Source organism: Corvus moneduloides, chromosome 4, assembly GCF_009650955.1.
Source record: "Corvus moneduloides isolate bCorMon1 chromosome 4, bCorMon1.pri, whole genome shotgun sequence".
In the NCBI taxonomy this organism is placed as follows: Eukaryota; Metazoa; Chordata; class Aves; order Passeriformes; family Corvidae; genus Corvus; species Corvus moneduloides.
In genome coordinates, this window is record NC_045479.1 from 10,808,634 (window position 1) to 10,826,864 (window position 18,231).

General features: G+C 42.5%; 1 protein-coding gene across 3 annotated transcripts in view; it reads left to right on the forward strand.

Moving 5' to 3' along the window:
- Nucleotides 1-18,231, forward strand: part of FAR2 (fatty acyl-CoA reductase 2) — a 123,655-nt gene that overhangs the window by 90,935 nt on the left and 14,489 nt on the right. For all 3 annotated transcript variants that reach the window (XM_032106201.1, XM_032106203.1, XM_032106202.1), the window contains exons 3-7: nucleotides 3,518-3,693; nucleotides 6,548-6,727; nucleotides 11,378-11,555; nucleotides 12,680-12,724; nucleotides 17,442-17,560. In XM_032106201.1, the coding sequence (XP_031962092.1) occupies nucleotides 3,518-3,693; nucleotides 6,548-6,727; nucleotides 11,378-11,555; nucleotides 12,680-12,724; nucleotides 17,442-17,560 (698 nt within the window). The remainder of the gene's footprint in view (nucleotides 1-3,517; nucleotides 3,694-6,547; nucleotides 6,728-11,377; nucleotides 11,556-12,679; nucleotides 12,725-17,441; nucleotides 17,561-18,231) is intronic.

Consider the following 18,231-nt stretch of genomic DNA (forward strand, 5'->3'; position numbering starts at 1 on the left):
ATTAAACACACCTGAGGAAAAAAGGTTGCCTTTCTTGGCCACACTTAAAAACTTGATGCTTTCTGGGTCGGTCACCAGTGCCTGATGGGGTAGGGGGAGATCCGGGAGTGCTGTCCAAGAAAGAAAGGACTACCCAGGCCTTTGAAAGGCTTTTACAAGACCAGACTTGTGCAAGTTCCTTTTTTAAAGTGGACCATGGCTTAGGCACTCTGCTTTTCATTAGTTTGTATTTGCTTCACTGAAAATGCCGCCTGAGGAAGATGCGAAGCCGTTGGCATTTTGCTCTGTTCAGTGCTTCCTTTATTTTTCAGCTGTGCTGTTCCATAGATGTGCAATTTGCCCTTTCTTTGAGGTTTTTGTATCTTTGTGGCATGGAAAAATTTCTGATTGAAGGGATGGTAGGCAGAAACCTCTCTGAATTATTATGTGCTTTAAGGCAAGAGCAGGGAACACCAAGAGCTGCAGATGTCCTTTGGAAAGGGAGGTCAGAGCTTAGGAGGGCAGGAATAGGGAAAGTGTCCATCAAACACACTCAACTAGAATGTTGGGAGAAAGACGTCCTGTTTTCACATTTTTGACAGAGTAAAGTGAAAACACAGAGATTTGACTAGTATTCTAAATGGGAATTGCCTGATTATAAAATGAGAAATAAGAAATTCTCCTCTCTGTTGAGGGACAGCACAGCCCATGCTGAACTTGGATCCTATTTTGAGGTTAAAAATGAGAATAGCAGCTACTAGATTCATTTGTTGGTTTGGGAAAGGCAGCAGTGCTGTCCCTGCAATGCATTAGGATGCTCAGTAATGTTATTACTGATTTCCCTCCATTTCATTAATACTGGACAACTTGAAGTCAAAGCCCTTTCCTTTCTCTTCACTGTAATTTTGTGGCAATTCCTGTATCCCTGCTGACCTGGCCAGTGTTTTCATGTAATTCCAACATCAGGCCAGTGCACTGACTGTATTTCATATTGGCAGATGGCTTCTAAAAAGAAAAGACAGAACAATCCTTAGGCCTCACACAGTTACTGGGGATTTATTATTTATGTTCTTGGTGAGTTCATCAGAATTTAGAGATGCAATTACAGTTCACCTTCAGACTAAGCATCATCTTTATGTTAAGTACTCCTTGAACTGCAGGAAGCAGTATAAAATAAGCTGCATTTGTTTTCCCTTTAAATCTTCCTTCATTTCCCTGTAAAGCACTGACAAGTCTGAAACCTTCAGCTTCCATAAAAGAAGCAGCAGACTTTGATTAAACAGCTGCTCCCGTTATCTGATTTAATGTTGACAATGTACTGAATGTTCCTGTGGTGCAGAAGGTTTCCAAAGCAATGTGCTGACTTGTGAGCTTGCATTTAGAAATTGCCTTCATCCTTCAGAGGAATGCAGTGAATCATTGGAGGGGATGAAAAACTGCAGCAGCTGAGTGGCACGTGGTAGCAGCAGGCACAGAAGCTGAAGGGGACATTATCTGCAGAGGGAATGTCAGGAGGAGATGTAGGAAGAATTTAGCTGTCCAAGGCTGGCACTGCAGAAATACTACTCTTACTTTATAAGCCGTGACTGAAAAGTAAAGGGCTGATTCATTCTTTCTCTGCCTTTGCATTATTTATACCAAACAAGTAGAAAATAACTCCCATTTTGTGGCATTTTGCACTCTCTTTGCAACAGAACAAACAAATACAAACTAGTATTCCTGAGAATCCCACAAAATAGCTCATGTGGGTTCTCTGAGAAACCTTTCCATTTTGTGTCCCATCAGGGTTTGCTGGCATGTGATCCCTCATGAGATGATGCATATTTGGAGAGCCAGTGTAGTATCTTGTTAAAAAACCAGCTTTTGCAGACATTAAGGCTGTTGGTGCCTGGGAATTCAGTTCCTGCAGTCCAGCTAGCTCTCACCAACACCTTTGCCCATGAATAACTCTCTGTCTACAGATCTGTTTTCTGGCCTAGCCACACTGATGAAAAATGTGTGCGCTCAGGTGCAGCTGAGAACAGTGAAATGGCTTTGTCTTGTCCTAACTTGGGCTAAAATTTCAGGTTTCTGAAGGATGTGCAGCTGTGTGGCAATTTAAAATAAGTACAGAGTATGGTGCATAATGGGGAAGGCTAATGATTCTCTTGTCACCTCTTATCCCTAAGAACCTCAAGGTTTATCTAGATATGCTGCTTGTCAGATAAGCAGAAAGATGGTAATCCCTTAGTCCAAAAAAAAAAAAAATACTGCTATTGGGATCAATTTAATCTTTCATGTGTCTCTTAGTGTGTTTAGTTTATGTCAGACAATTTCTGCTCGTATGTAAGCACCGGGCACATCAGAGGCAAAAGAATCTCTAGGAAAACAAGAGGCCATGGTAGCAAAGATATTTCCAAACTCGGTGTTATGGGTGAGTAGGCTACAGAGGGGAAACACCCCAAAAACACAGAGCTACTGAAAAATCAGCTGGTCCACCCTCCTGCCCCAAGGCAGGTTCAGCTGTTCCCTGCCTTTCCTGTCACTGCTTGCTTAGACAACTCTTAAAGGTGTCCAAAGGTGGTGTGATGTGTCCTTTGCATCCCTCAGTAATCTCTCCCAGTATTAGGTGTTCCTGTCACTAGACTTGTTACTTTGGAGGTGTGATTATCCTTTGGAATCTAGATTATACCTCTTCAGATCCCACAGCCTTTCTAGTCTATTGATTCTTTCTACCTTTTGTGTTGTCACTCTGCTCCACCCCCCCTCCAAAAAAAAAAAAAAGGGAAGGTTTTTTTTTGGACTTAACAGTTTCTATTAATTCAGCTGAAATGGCTCAAATATAATAATGCTGTGCAGAAATATGTCTTGGAAAGAGCTGTGGCTCATATTAGTAGGAAAAAAAGGGCTGGAAAGATGGCTTGAGAGGCCAGCCAGCTGCATACATGTTCAGTGCAGCAAAACTGCTGGTGGCACTCAACAGCTTCAGCAGTGGGGCTTCCTGAGATGCCCCATCCTTCCATCCCAAAAGCAGGTCCCTCACTGGACTCCTCTGACAGGAGCAGGGTGACAGTAGACAAGGAGCTGCAAAGGAAGAGGAGGAGGAGCAAGAATGTGTCCAATTCTCCTCCTCTCTGCAAGTCCTTTGTAGAACCATCTGGCTTGAGTGTAATGCTGCACAGGCTTTCCCGCTCTGTACTCTGCCCTCCTGCTCTTTAGCTCCTGTTTTGGTCCTACAGGCAGTCTTCAAGGTCAAGTAGCAAGTGGTTGCAGGAAATATGGACATAGAGGAATTTCGATGGCTGTCCAAGGAAATGAGTGGTGGCAGAGAAGATTCATTAATCTCTTCAGAGCAATGCATTTACCCCCTATATTTTTGTTCTGTTTCTCCTGGGAGGGAACAAGTGAATGGACTATTTTATCATGTCACCCGTGTCCTCCCAGTCAGGAATTCTCTTTTGTGCCAGTTGCATTGATTGATGTAATCAGACTGGCTGCTAATCAAAGCGATCTCAGCAGCCTAATTCTGTCCCTGATCTCTCTCTGTTTGTGCTTCAAGGTCTTTGACAGGGTCCGAGAAGATTGCCCTAATTTCCACGAGAAGATTAAGCCTATTAATGCTGAACTCACTCAGCCCAAGCTGGCCATCAGTGCTGAAGACGAGGAAGAGCTTCTGACCCGGGTCAATGTTGTCTTCCACTGTGCAGCCACAGTTCGCTTTGACGAACCCCTCAAGTACGTCCTGCTTCCCTGTGTTTGCTGAGCGTGATCCAGGATGCACCATGGCACTGCTCAGAGCATCCCCTCGCATGTCTGCAGTGCTAATTCCCCACTCCATGTTCATGCTCCACATGGTTCTGCACTGAACATGCAGGGGGAGTGCCCCGAAAATGTCGTGTGCGTGTGCACGTCAAACTGTCTTGGCACATCCCCATGGGAACAGAGGGAAGAACTGCAAGATTGGCTTGTAATACTGTAAGGGAGTTAAGTATGACCTAAAACTGGGGTGGGGAAGAGGGTGGCTTAGGTCAACAGGGAGATGTTTTGACAGAGCTGGAGACAGCTTGAAGTGAAATTGTGTCTGTCTCTAACGTTGGTGTTGTTAATGGCCTTTCTTTGTCACTGGGTAGCTGGAGAAGGAAATGAGCTGTGGTTTGAGAAAACAGCCCATCACAACCTTTAAAACACCCAGCTCTCACTGTAATTAAGTGTTTACAATAAGTGCTCAGTTTCTGAAGGAGTTCCCTTGGGAGTGCCTGTCCAGGCAGGCTTTTCCCATTAAGAAAAACCAGCAGAAATAAGCCCCTGAAACAAGATTAGATGTGTAAGTGCTTCTGTGCAGATTGTCCAGTTCAACAAACCAAGGTGGATGATCTGCATTGCCAGATCCTCACAGTTCTTTTGAAAAACATTAAATCTGTGAGAGTAGAAAACACAATTCATGATATCAATCTTTATTTGCTCATAGGCTAAATAGATATCCACTATGTGAACCATAAATGTCTGCTTTTTAGAACAACTAATTAGAGAAACACCAGAAAGGAAGCAGCTCTTGATGTAATCTTGAGCCAGTACATAAGTAGCCATAAATGTTCTTAAATCAATGCACAAATGAACCCACTTTAAAAATAAGTCTCAGTGGCATGAAACATCAAAGGGAAACCACATTTTTAATAAGGAGGATAGCTAGTAAGAAGTTTAAAAGGTCATCAGCTTTCAGGCAGTGTAGAAACTATTTAAGGACTGATTGTATGTGATCGGTCAAAATCTCTCTAACAGAACAAGGAAAATGATGATTAGAAGGCAAAATATGAGAAGTTCTTCAAATCAAATTATTCCTGAGTGAATAATAAAATATATCAGATGGGTAAAAGTTTTAACAAGTTAAATGTGAAAGCACAATATTGCTGCTTAGTTAAGAATTTCGAGCAGCAATTTGATGATTACACAAATAAAATTATTTTTTCAACATGGCAGAAGCTCAAAGATTACAACAGAATATGTAAAGCCAATAGATAAGGAAGGGGCAAAAGCATTGCTGTGAAGATACTGGAAAAGCAGCAATGGAGACACTAAATGAATTCTTGGCATCAACATGCAGCACATTTAGGGAATTCTCCAGATGGAACTCTGGAGGGCAGAAATCTCAGAAGTTGTGTTACACTGAAATATTAATAGATGCTGTTTTAATAGAAATAGAAAAAAATAAAGGATGACAAAACAAATAACAAACCACCAGGGTTAGATGATATTTCCTTTGAAGGCTAAAGGAGCTCTGAGCAACTCAGCAGAAATCTGTGCTAGGCCCAAATTATGAGCACAGTTCTCATCACCACTTCTCAGAAGGGATGCAGTCAAACAGAAGTGTGCATGGAAAGGTAACTCTTGTCTGAAGGGTAGCTCAGTAGAAGTATTCATCCTGCTAGAAGGGCAGGAGGAAATAGAAATCGACAGAAAATGCTATTCTTTAATAGCAGCATGTAATGAGAAAAGTATCTCTAGGTTTAGATACTGTGATGCAAATACAGATCCTACTCTAGCTGATGTTTTCATTCCTTTGGACTATTTACAATTTCTCTTCAACATAATTAAGGTTTTTTAGTGTACACTGTGCTTGGTGGCATAATTCCTAACATTGTACATGTCTTTGAAAGCTTCTACTCCTGGGCTGAGCAGATTGCATATTCCTGAGCCTTTTCCCTTCTGTGCAGGAAAGTGGTTTTTTGACAGTACAAAGCATGCAACAGAGTCTGCTGGCTGAGATCTGTTGCAGATTGTCTCTAGGACAACTTCTAGCTATGCTGGGTGCTTGAAGGTCAGCCTTGCTAACCAGGGTATTCTTTCTCTTATGCTTATTAGTTCTTGTCTCCATTCCTTGGGAATTTAGGCTGTTATCTCTAATTGTGTTTCTTTGATTATGAATAGCTTCAAACTGAATGAGAGTGGGTTTAGATTAAATATTAGGAGGAAATTCCTTACTGTAAGGGTCCTGAGGCCCTGGCACAGGTTGCCCAGAGAAGCTGTGGCTGCCCCATCCCTGGAAGTGTCCAAGGCCAGGTTGGATGGAGTTCTGAGCAACCTCGTTTGGTGGAAGGTGTCCCTCTCCATGGCTGGATAATCGTTAAGGTCCCTTCCAAGCCAGGCCATTCTTTGAGGCTATGAATCTGTTTTTCTGGGCCCGAGGACCCTTTCTCGCTTTCTGAAACCATGTGTTCATCTGATTTAGCAGTGGTCCCTCCAGAGAACACTGAATGGGTTCCGTAGGAACCACAGTGCCTCAATGGTTAGAAATACATGTTCCAGGGAGGGGTGGCCAATGTGTCACATTTAGAGATGGTATTGAAGAGTTACTTGTAACCCTTCAAAATGAGTAAAAATATTTGAGAGACATTCAGTGTTCAGAACAGTGAATCCAACAGGATTGCTCTGAAAGTTGGTTTCACACTTGCATTTCACTGACACTTTCTGCTCCACCATGTCCCCTGCCCTTCCCTGCCTTCCCTTTCCGTGATGAGGTTTGGCTAAGACTCAGCCTTCATACATTCTTCCCAGTGAAATGCCTTTTGCTTGTTTTCTCTGCGTTCCTTAGACATGCCCTGCAGCTGAACGTGATGGGCACGCAGCGGCTCCTCGAGCTGGCCCGGCAGATGCGGAACCTCGAGGCCTTCATCCACATCTCCACTGCCTATGCAAACTGCGTCCGGAAATGCATCGAGGAGATCATCTACCCACCCCCAGCCGAGCCCCAGAAGCTCTTTGATTTAGTAGAGTAAGTAAGAACTGCATTGCCCCTTCCAGTGTTGGCTTCCCTTCATCCTGTGGTAGACCTGGGAGCTGTTCACAGAACGGGGTGGGATTTCTGTTCAGAGTTGCTGTTACTGCTGTTTGTGTTCTTTTAAAGACACTGATTTCATGAGAGTCCAGTATTAAGTTCTGCAGCAGTGTATTTTCTGCCAGGAGTGGAGTTGCTGGTTTCTGTAACGCTCAGTTCTGCTGCTGCCTTAGGAAGAACTCATTTTGTTCATATGCCTTATTTCTTTCATCTCTTCAGCTTTCCAATGTTGTTTCCACTTCTTTCAGAAATCCTGTGGTATTTAGCTGTAGTTATATGGGGATGAGTAAGAAACAGGCTTTTTTAGACAGTTGGATGTGAATCATTTAGGTTGGAAAAGACCTCTAAGATCACCAAGTCCAAACTTTGACTGATCACCACCTTGTCAACTAAACCAGAGCACTGAGTGCCACGTCCTGTTGGGTTTTGAACAGTTACAGGGTTGGTGACTCCACCATGTCCCTGGGCAGCCCCTTCCAATGCCTGACCACCTTTTCAGTGAAGAAAATCTTTCTGATTTCCACCTGAACCTCTCCTGGCACAGAATGAGGCTATGTCCTCTCAACGCAGACAAGAATACAGGGCTTTGATGAAACAACAAAGAAAGCTTGGTTAACTGAATTTACTAAAACAAAGAGTAATTAGAAAGAATAACAAAATCAGCTGATAAAGGCCCCAGGTAACATTCTCCTTAGGAGAATTTTCCTACAACTGTTAATGTGTTTTTATTCATTTGCTAGTGGTTAATATAAGCAACTGATCTGTGAACTATTAACCCAAAGAGCTGGTATAAAATCTTTCATCTTCTTGATTTAGGGTAATGGAAGATGAAAGCAATTAATGCCCACTAAGAGAACTGCTGATTTTTTATTTAAAAAAAAAAAAAAGTTTGTCTTAAGAAACAATTTAACTGTCTAAACGCTACTCCAGAAAAGTTAGTACAAACTGGTATTTTCTGTTTGAATTTCTCTAGTAGCTCATATTCTTGGATATGTTTACTTCCAGCTAGTAGTCATCAATCATTTATCATTTATTCAGTAAGTGGAGCATGATAAAAACTTGAGAAATGTCTTAGTGCATTAGAGCAATGGGCTGCCTGGCCCAATATCTTGCCCTCAAGAGTGTCACTGAGAGATGCTATTTAGGGTAACTGCACCAGCCTGGATACTCTTTTCTGTTCCCCTCACAGAAACCTGAAGAGTCTCAGCCTTTTTACTGTTTGCTCATGTGCTGATGGATGTGTCTTTGTGGTGATTTTAGTTGTCCTTCCTCTCTACCTGTTCTTTAACTCTACTCCCTCCCTGAGGTGTGGGGGTCAGACAGAACTTCATGCAGTACTCAAGGTGTGGTCACTCAAAGTTCTATTTAAGTAGCTTCCAAATTACACCGCTGGTCTCGTTCTCAGTACCTGATGATGTGCAGCATTTCATCGATTTTTTTTTTTTTTTTTGTCTGCTGCTACTCACTGACATGGAGATTTCAGAGCTGTCAGCTGTGATTCAAGAGCTTTTGCTGAGCTACAGTTGCCAGTTCTGAGCTCAGCAAACTCTAACACCAGTTCTGATAGACTGCTTTTCCCTAAAAGTGAAGCTGCTCTGTCACCTTTTTGCCCACTGACTCAGTTTTATAATGTCCTTTGGAGTTCATCACTGTCAAGACTCCATTTCACTGTCCCAAAAAGCTTACCATCACTTGCAACTCTGAAAACAATTAGTGTTGATGGCTCAAATTGAAGAAAAGACTGCAGCACAGTCTGTACAGTCACAGATTGCTAATCAGAAGTGTGGAGAAGGGCCTGGCCACCTCAGGGGTTGTTACTTCAGCTGCTTCATATAAAACACTAAGAATTTATGTATCATAGCTTGAAAATGCAGCAGAGGGGATGATACTTGAGATGCACCTTTAATATTTGCCATCTAAGTGAAAGAAATAGTGTGTGGATATCAGGGTACAGAAGGTTTCAGAGAGAGGGGAGTAACAGGTAACAGGTATCAGAATTTTACCTTCAAAGGGGAGGGAGGGGAAGCAGACAAGGAAATACAAACTGCCTTCAAAAATGGGGAGAAATACAGGTTATGTTTTGCATCAGCCAGCTGTGGATGATTCCGTTCACAACCAGCCCTTGTCTTAAAGTGCTGCTCTGCAAATGCTTTAAGAGGGGTAATCGAACAACTGGACACAATAACATTTAACAGTGCTTTTGGCCATGCACTTGATATATGCTTATGATTACTTATTCACCTGAAATCTCAAGGAGGACTCCCAGCTGTTTCTTTTTCTGTTCTTATCCTCCTGTTACATCTTCCTGTTTCAGTATTCTGATATTTAACCTGCAAGTAAACCCTGAGGCTTAAGCTGTGTAAACCAAAAGTCACACTTCTAAGTGCTGCCAGGCCAATAGGGGAAACATATAATCTGCTGCATCAAGCATGGTTTGCCTTAATCTGAAGCTGAAGGAAATCAGCTTTGAAGGGTGTGCTGAGGTAAGGAACACAGCACACAGCGAAGCCTCAGCTGAAGCTGAAGTTTAGTTGCTGCAGAAAATAGAGATTCATCATTGCTTACAAGAAAGGTTCTTACTAATGCAAAGCCATTAACACAAAAAATTGTGTTTTCCTGTAGCAGAGTAATTTGGTGCATATAATGGAGAAGTTATTAATTGTTTAATTTGCATCATTTGCTAGGAAGGGGCAACTGCAGCAGTGAGCAGAAGCAGCAGCTTTTGTGAGTTAGCATTCCAGAATCTTCCAAGTAGGTCACAGAGCAGTTCTCCTTGCTGAACTGTCAGCGCAGCTCCCCTGATGGGAATGTTGGTCTATCAAATCACCTGGCAGGCTGGTACCTTGGGACAGGTCCTTAGGTAATACAGAGACCTCTCTGGAAGGATGAGGGCGTGCGGAAATTGCCTCTGTACTTCTACACCTGGCTTTGCTTTGTGAGAATGCAAACCTGCATCCCCTATTATGAAAAGAAAAAAAAAAACAAAAGAGAAGGGGAAAAAAACTTGCACACAGCTTAACCCAAGTTCCCAAATGAACTTAGTCTTCCTCCAGGCTCTGCAGAAATAGCCCTCTCCTTTTGGTAGGCTCGTAATTAGCTACAGATTCAAACAACAGCAGTTTAGCTGAGACCCTGAGGTTCAGTGGCTGCCTAAGCAGGCTTTGCAAATTATGTCAATATTATGTGCTGCTTGAAACCTCTGCATAGTTCGTATTTTATGTTTAAATGTTTTCTTCTGCCTTGTTTCTGCAGCTTTGGACCAGACTTGCAAAGGAAGGTGTTTGTGCCTCCATAGGGCTTTTTTATTTAAAGAAAAAAATTCTATATACTACAAATTGTCAGATTTTTAATGCATTCTAAAACTGAGAGATTTGCTGCATCCAGCCCTCTCCTGTGAATCAGTGTTTTCTCACACAACAATTTTCCATCTGTGCCCAATGAGAGCCATCTGAAAAGTGCTGTGCCACCTGAGCCACCAGGTCTTTGCAGGGTTGACAGGATCAAGCAATTCCTCAGGTGTGAGTCAGCATCATATTTCTCTCCCCTTGACCTCTGCCTTGTTCTGAAATGCAAGACAGGGAGGGGTGAAGTGAGGATCTGCAGGAAGCAGTATCCTTGCAGTGCCCCCAGGAAGAATCCCCACGTTCAGACTGAGCTGTAAGTCTGTTGACTTAATTACAAATTGGATCACAGGAGCTAATCTTCGATTCCGTGGTGTAACGCCAGGCTGCTGAGAGCCTGTCAGGGACTGGCAGTGGTGTGCGAGGGCTCTGGAAGCACAGCCAGTTCCTGTCCTTCAGACAGAGCTGCTGGCAGGACCTGTGAGGTCCTGTTGCTGTGCCAGGGAAGAGCCTTTGGGCTTTAGGCCCTTCCTGCAGCTCCATGGTGGGTAAGGGCTTCTTTTTGAAAGCTATCTGCATAACTGCTTCTGGTGGATAAGGTACTTGAATACCTTAAAAATAAAAAACAACTTGGCAGAGTTCTTTGGGGTTTTTTTTGGTGGTTTGGTTTTGGTTGGTTTTTTTAAAGCACCAACAGTTTCCTGTGTAAACAAACTTGTGGAAAGCCTGCTAGAAGGAGCATCTAACACTGTAAATGATGGAAATCCACTGCTGGAATAATATCCCTGTAGGATGTTGTTCCAGCTTTTGAGACCTTTGTATTGTTACATGACTTGCTAACTCAAGGTTACCCAGAATATCCAGGAACATGTTTGGGAGTATACAGGGACTGTGTTGGCTGAGGATGAGCACTGCCTAGTGGGATTCCAGGCTCTGGACCATGGCAATATTTATGTAACAGATTGCAGTGAAGCATTAACCATGCAAGAGGTTGCTCTAAAGTGAGTTTGCAGAGGTACCTGAATTGGAGCCAGGCATTTTAGCATGAAGCTCACCAGGGTTTATTTTGCACCTCGAAGACAAAAGTAACCTTCTCCCACAGAGCTGTTATAAATCCAAACCTTAAATAGCTTTGACTGGCTTATCCTCTGTTTCAGGTGAGGATTCCTGTCTCACTGGTTTGCTTTGTCCGAGTCTTTTTCTCTCCCTGCACGGTGGATGATGATGTTCTCCTTGTGTCTTGTAGGTGGTTGGATGAATCCATCATTCAAGACATCACACCCAAGCTGCTTGGGGAGTGGCCCAACACTTACACCTACACCAAAGCCTTGTCAGAGTACCTGATTCAGCAAGAGAAAGGAAACTTGAACATTGCTATCATCAGGCCATCCATCGTGGGAGCCAGCTGGCATGAGCCTTTCCCAGTAAGCATGAATACACAATTCCCTACTGAGAGCCTTTGGATGCAGTTGGAGCTGTGGTAGTCAGGAACCTGTCCCTCCTTGTAGCAGTGTCTTGAGAAACTGGTGTCCAGTTCATAGGAAAGTGTGTGGAAGAGGTGGAGAACCTGTGCTGGAGTAGAACGGAAAGCCTTCTTCAGCATCTTCAGGAAGAATTCCTGTGTAAAGACCACATTTAAGCAATAATAACAAGAGTTGGGATGGTTACGGTGCAAAATGCTGGACTTGCACCTGATTGTCCATTCAGGCACACCAAGGGAGTTTCTGTGCTCAAAACATGGGATCTGAGGGTCAGTCATACTCTGGTGCATTCTGGTTAAAGTAAAAATGTCAGGCACTCAGTAATTAAATGCAGCTGTACTTTGCAGTGAGATAATTCATTAAGCTAAATATACTGGTAGGAATAATGTGCCCTAATATTGCAGCCAAATTGGAAAGGCAACACAAAGTCACCTTTGGCTTTCATGCAGCCTGAAGTGTGCCAGAGGTGGCTGAGATACAGCCAAGGCTCTGGGCCAAGATCCCCATCTTGGAAAGACAAAGAGCTCTGTTTGGTGTCACAACCTGTTCCAGGTCAAACAGCTCATCACTGCTCTGAACTCCAGCTCCCACAAGTGGCAGATTCCCTCACCTGAAGTAGGATGGGATTCAAAAGGAGTGGTGTGGTTTGGTTTGGTTTTGGGTTTTTTTTCTTTCTTGCTGTAGAACTTAGTTGGGAGTGATCAAATCACTCTCGGTGACAGCTGCATGTTGTCTGTCAAGGGTAAATATCGCTCCAGCTGTTTTCAGCAAGTGTGGCAGCACTGAGGCACTGTGGTGTTTAAAGCCAGATTTTATTCCTGAGGCCAGGGAATAGGAAAGAAGTGGTTTCTAAGAACAAACTTAGATTCTGTTGTTGACAAGTAAATTGCAGGCAGTGCATCCCCTGGTACTGGCTGGCGTCCTGGCAGCTGTCCCAGATGGGCTGGCATCCATCTAAACTGGTGTCTTCTTCCTTCTTTGTGTACACCACACCACTGTCATCATTTCAAAGCCTGTGTAAGCAACATATCTTTGAAGGGAACACTAATGATTCTTCTTTTCTACAGGGTTGGATTGACAACTTCAATGGGACCAGCGGAATATTTATTGCGGTACGTCTGGTTACTATTTAAGCTCCCCTTAAAGCAGAGTGAGTTACTAGAGTAGCAATTCTGATGTTACTCTACAGCCCCCCTTAGAAACTGTGTGCAGTAAAGGGCCACAGGAGTTTTCTAAGTCTGGGAGAAAGATGTCACACACTTGCAACGCCCCTGTCAGCTGGTAGGATCCAGAGGATGGTCGGTTTGTGCTGAGCTCAGAAAAGGACACTGCGAGAGTATTCCTGTTGCTGGTTCACTAAATGTGAATTGCAGTTTCTAAAAACTTTGAAAACAAACTAAAGGTTTGGACACATTTGGCCAAATTTTCAAAGAAAAGGCAGAAGATGTATCCTTGAAATGGGGGTAATTCATGGGTGTCACAGCTTGAATCTTTTAACACAACTTTATTTTTCAGGCCAGGTTACCACTCTGTCAATACAAGGCAGCAGTATTTATCCTTTCATTTGGCTCTGTGTTTATTGTTTCTAAATCCACTGCTATAACTTGTTATCCCTCCACAATACCAAAGATTCTGGCTTCCACTTGCCACTGCTTTGTACAGGATTTCTCCCTGTACAGACTACACCTAAATAATGTGTGTGATTGATTCAGACTCTGCCAGTCAGATGGATAATTCACTATATTTTTTTCTAACACTGGTGTAAATAATAAATAGTAACTTGATAAAATATTTCCTGTAGGTAAAAATAATCATTACAATTAATACATGAAAAGAATAAAGTTGCATACCTTTTCTCCTGCCTTGTATTTTTTTTTTCTGAACTAAAATCACTGCCTTAGGTCTCTTTGTCGATCCATAATGCTGTATAGCTCTGGGCAGATATTTATGTTCATGTATGAGTTGGCCAACTTCATTATTTTGTCAAAACTATGTTGAAATCAGCCTGGTGCAGCGTATAAAAGGATTAGTGGTCTGCAATCATGGAGAGCAGAATAAAATCCAAATATCGTCTTGTTAAAAAAGCTTATTTGTATCTGAAATAGAGCTTAAATAGAAGCCATTACAGTTATGGAATGCACAGGACAAGTAGTGTGTATATCCCAGATAATGCTTTCATCTGAACCCCACCTGTACATTTCAGAGGCATTCACTATTTGTTCACAAATTATTGACTTCTAATTATGTCACAGTTTCTTAAAAAAAAAGCCTTCTATTCCTTGGTGATGACTCAAGAAGCTTGTACTGCCTCTCTGCTCTGGTCCCAGCATCTTGTGCTGGTTTCTGGGTTCTTTCATGATGGTATCAAGATCAAGGAAAGTTTTGCATTTCCTTAATTTTGCATTTCCATTCCTTACATTTTCATGTGTCAGGTTTTAACTTTTATAATGACACAATTTTTTGTTGTTGTTTGCTTGTTGTTTGTTTGTTTGTTTGTTGTTTTGGTTTGGTTTTGGTTTTGTTGTTTATTTTTTTTAATCATAACTTTTGATGCTGTCTGTCACAAAATTTATCCAGAACTGGTTTGCAAGAAACCTTGGGCCAGGTTTTGTATGCAGATGCAGCCTGTATCTTTAGATCCAAGTTAGGTCCATGGAAAGCAAAGATTAGGAGATTCTAGGGTCACTGTGGGAAGTAGCTTCTCTTTTTATATAAAAGAGGAGACTTGCGCTGAGATTTGAAAAAGAGATGGCATTTTTTGGTCCAGGATTGAAGCTCTGAGGTTTTTCAGTATTCATGTCATCTACACTGAGCTCTTGGGTGATGAAATGTGGTCTGTAACTACATTGAGAGTTAGCCAAGAAAAAGACAGAAAACAATGACAATGGATGCAGGGTGTAGAGACAAAGTTGTTTGGGATGTTTTCCAGAAGGGGAAAGTGTTTGTTATTAGGGACCCAAGAGACTTTTTGCTTCTGGAGGGGGGGAATTAATAAGTACATGAATTAATGTGCTTGAATGTGGTGAGTTGTTTGAAACTGAACCCTTGAACATCTGAGTGATGCATTAGTTTGATTTCATGTCAGTACAACCAGCTCTCCTGGCCAAATGTATTTTAAACTGTGGTTATTAGATGAGTAGCTTTACTTGCTTTAATTAAGTGTTGAAAAAACAAAAGGGAAGTGGTTTTGGTGGTTTGGTTTTGGGCATTTGAAGTGTCCCTCCGTACCAAAATACTCACTTTGGACTTCTAACCAAGCTCATCCTATAGGGAGAACATCCCCCAGATTCAGACTTGGTTCAGATGATCTTTGATGTCACTTGGGCAGAATTTGGACTCCAAACCTTGCAAAGACTTTTTCTTCAGTCGCAGTGTTTGATCATTTCATTCCATAAACAGACACATTTCTTTTAAATATTCATTAAATATGGGAGTCCAAGTTGTTCTTGATAATCTAATTATGTTTCTTTTGCCTACAGTTGCTCCAGCTGCTGTGGGGAGCTGTGTTTGTTGATTGAGGAACAAAATGAAATTAATTACATTTCTGCTGGAGTGTAATTAAGGCATTTTGTCTCACTGTTCCCTATTACAAGCAAAGACCTTCCTCCCTGCAAGGCAGTGAAGCTGTAGGGCACAACTGGTTTCATTTGTGGTCTGGACAAGTGATTGGCCTCAAAGCACCTCAGCTGAAAGGCTGTCCAGAAACATCAGACTCTGAGCAGGAAATTATTTTGGAGGCTTCACTTTGCTGTAGCTTCTATTTCACTAAAGAGAAAAATGTCAGCATCTACAGATAGAAACCAAGCCATACCTGATGAAAGTACCACTGAACCATTTTCAATGTAATAAGTAACCTACAAAAAATTAAACCTGAAGCCTTTGTTAAATACAAAACATAGGAAATCTTGAAATCATCTATGTGTGTATGACCATCACATGCTGCTCTGAATACATTTTGCAGCAGATCCATCAAACATCCTCATTTTGAAGACCTCCAAAAGGTCTTTAGTGTACCTGTGAAAATGTGATAGTTGATCACACAGTGGTCTCTAGTGGGCATGTGTTCACAGCAGTGGAAAATTCAGAGCTGAGCTTGGTTGCCTCTTTTGTTTCTTTCTGACATTTTCTTTTTCCCCCCTTGGAAAAAACCTGGTAGTGAGAACCCACAGAAAATCATAGTGATGTTGCAAGTTAAATTTTAATGTCTGAGCCTAACCATGGCAGCAGAAGTTAATGCATGACGCAGGTTTGAGAGGGATTGAGTGAGCCATGTGGGAATCTTGCACTGTTGTCTGTGTCAGAGTCTGTGATCCCTCTGCCAGATGCACCAAGGATGAGATGGGACTGCTCAGAAGTCTTAGTTCCTGAAAATTAAATCAGTCAGAAGTGGTATTCCCTTACTTGCAATCTGTGAAGTGTAGCAAACGCATCTTACTGCAGAAGGGGAAAGGATGAGGAGGACGGCCAACCAAAAAGACCCCAAGAGATAAACACCTCCCAAAGAGCAGATACAGTGTCCCTTAAAATCCACCAATGACCACTAGCCAATGGCATGTGCTTTACAAGTTAATAGCAAGTCTTAAATGCTTTTTAATGACATTTTCTGTCTCCTCAGACTTCAGGCAAGAGGTTTTCCACAGCTAGGTACTTCCTGTTTAGTTGCTGTAGAAAAACTTAATCTATTTTAAAATGAAATTGGAGTTTCAGATTGTATGAAAATAATTTAAGAAAAGCTGTAACGTTTCCTTTGCCCTAACTTTTAAATATTGATGGATCTGTAGCAGATGTTCTTTTGCTCCTTTACTCAGTCTGTCCCTCTGCTTTTGCACAGATCTAAATTACAGGAGTGTTTTTCCTTCCTTGCTGCACCAGCACTTTTATCCTCTCAGGTTTTTCCCTGAGAGGAAAGCTTTTTCGTCAGCTTCACTGCATTGTTTCCCACGTGAGAAATAACTTGATTGCAACCTTGACTCTGCCACGTGGGGTTTCTTAGGTGCTCTGTTCAGCCCTCATCCCTGACACACCAAGTAAAGTTCCTTCACCCCATTTCACCCCCATATTTCTGTATTTTGCCTTGGCCTCTCTGATCCAGTCTGCCATGCTGTTGCCATGTCTCTCCTGTGGAACCTCCAAAGCCTGATTGGTCATCACGGAAACCCCTTGATAAGCATTCAGGTTAAATGTATATTATTTTGGGGAGACTGATCCCCTGACAAATGCACTTCCAACCAAACCAAGGTGAACATTTTTTGTTCTTGCCTATTTCTTCTTTTTGGTTGTTAGTATTTCCACTGATTCCTTTTACTGACTTTTGGTGGGTGATGTGCCCTTCAAGGCAGGGGCCATCCTTTGACTGTATCTTTGTGCTTAAGAGACAGCTATGGAAAAGAGGAGAATGTGAATACATCCAAAGGAAAGGTAATCAACTTTTCAAAAAGCCCACTGGTGTCATTTCCAAAGTGACTGCAGTCTCTGAGGGACACTCAGATGCCTGTAACTTTCAGGCATCACTGGGAATTTCACATCAGCAAATTCAGATACATTTCTTTCATAAGGTATTTCTTTCATAATGAGTTAAATTAAGAGCCCCAGCTTTTCTTACTGTACACAGCACAGGCATCATCATGTTTCCAGGCTTCCTCTGACAGTGCAGGACAGCGGGGTCCGCAGGAGATCCTTCTTTGTTGTCACAGAAACCAAATAATCGGCAGCAGAAAAAACTGCTACCATGCTGGCCTGTCCCCAGTGCACGCTGCTGGAGTCCTGCCAGTTGAATCACAGCCCAGCCTGAAGTGGGTGACTGTTTCCCTGTCTCCCTGTGTCCCACAGGCAGGCAAGGGGATCCTGAGGACCGTCATTGCCAACAACGAAGCAGTGGCAGACATGATTCCCGTCGACGTCGCCATCAACCTGACGCTGGCAGCCGGGTGGTACACGGCTGTGCACAGGTGGGAGGGCATCCCTCTGCGTGGCATTCCTGTTTGGCCACACACCTGGAATGTTTGGTCCCTTCACCAGCACTTTAAAGGGAACCAGGAGCTGATTAAAAACCCATGCAAGAGGCTGGTTGATTAATTTTCTGGTTGGCATTTCCTCCCTGTGGGTGGGCAAGGACTGAAAGTGTAGAAGAAGCAATAAAGGCAGGGTTTGGAGTTAGGAAATCTCTAAAGCTATGGGTGAGAACCTGTTTCTTGCCTCTCAGAAGTCACTCTTCTGAAGGCCAAGAGCTTTGCAGCAGTGGTTTTTTGGGCCTCCTTTTCACTGAGTTGCTTTTCAAGAGTCTTCAGGAGTTTTCTTGGTAAAAAAGCTCTGTGTGTTTTCCTTTGGAAACACTGCACAATATAAATATATTATGGGCTTACAGGTTATATGATCTAAAAAAATATCCCTTCTTTGCATTGTTGAGAAGGGTATGCAGAAGTGACATTAAGGATTTAGGCTCTTTTCCTGTCCTGTGAACCTCTGGCCTGGTGTTTAATCATTAGGTAGGAGTACAGAGAATAAACCACATGCATTATTCTGGAGGTTTATGCAGCTCTTGAGAGATCAAACCCAGGCAAATAAAAGGCAGAAGTGTTTTACTTTGAAAGACAGAGTATGCCCTCTGAGCTGAGAGTAG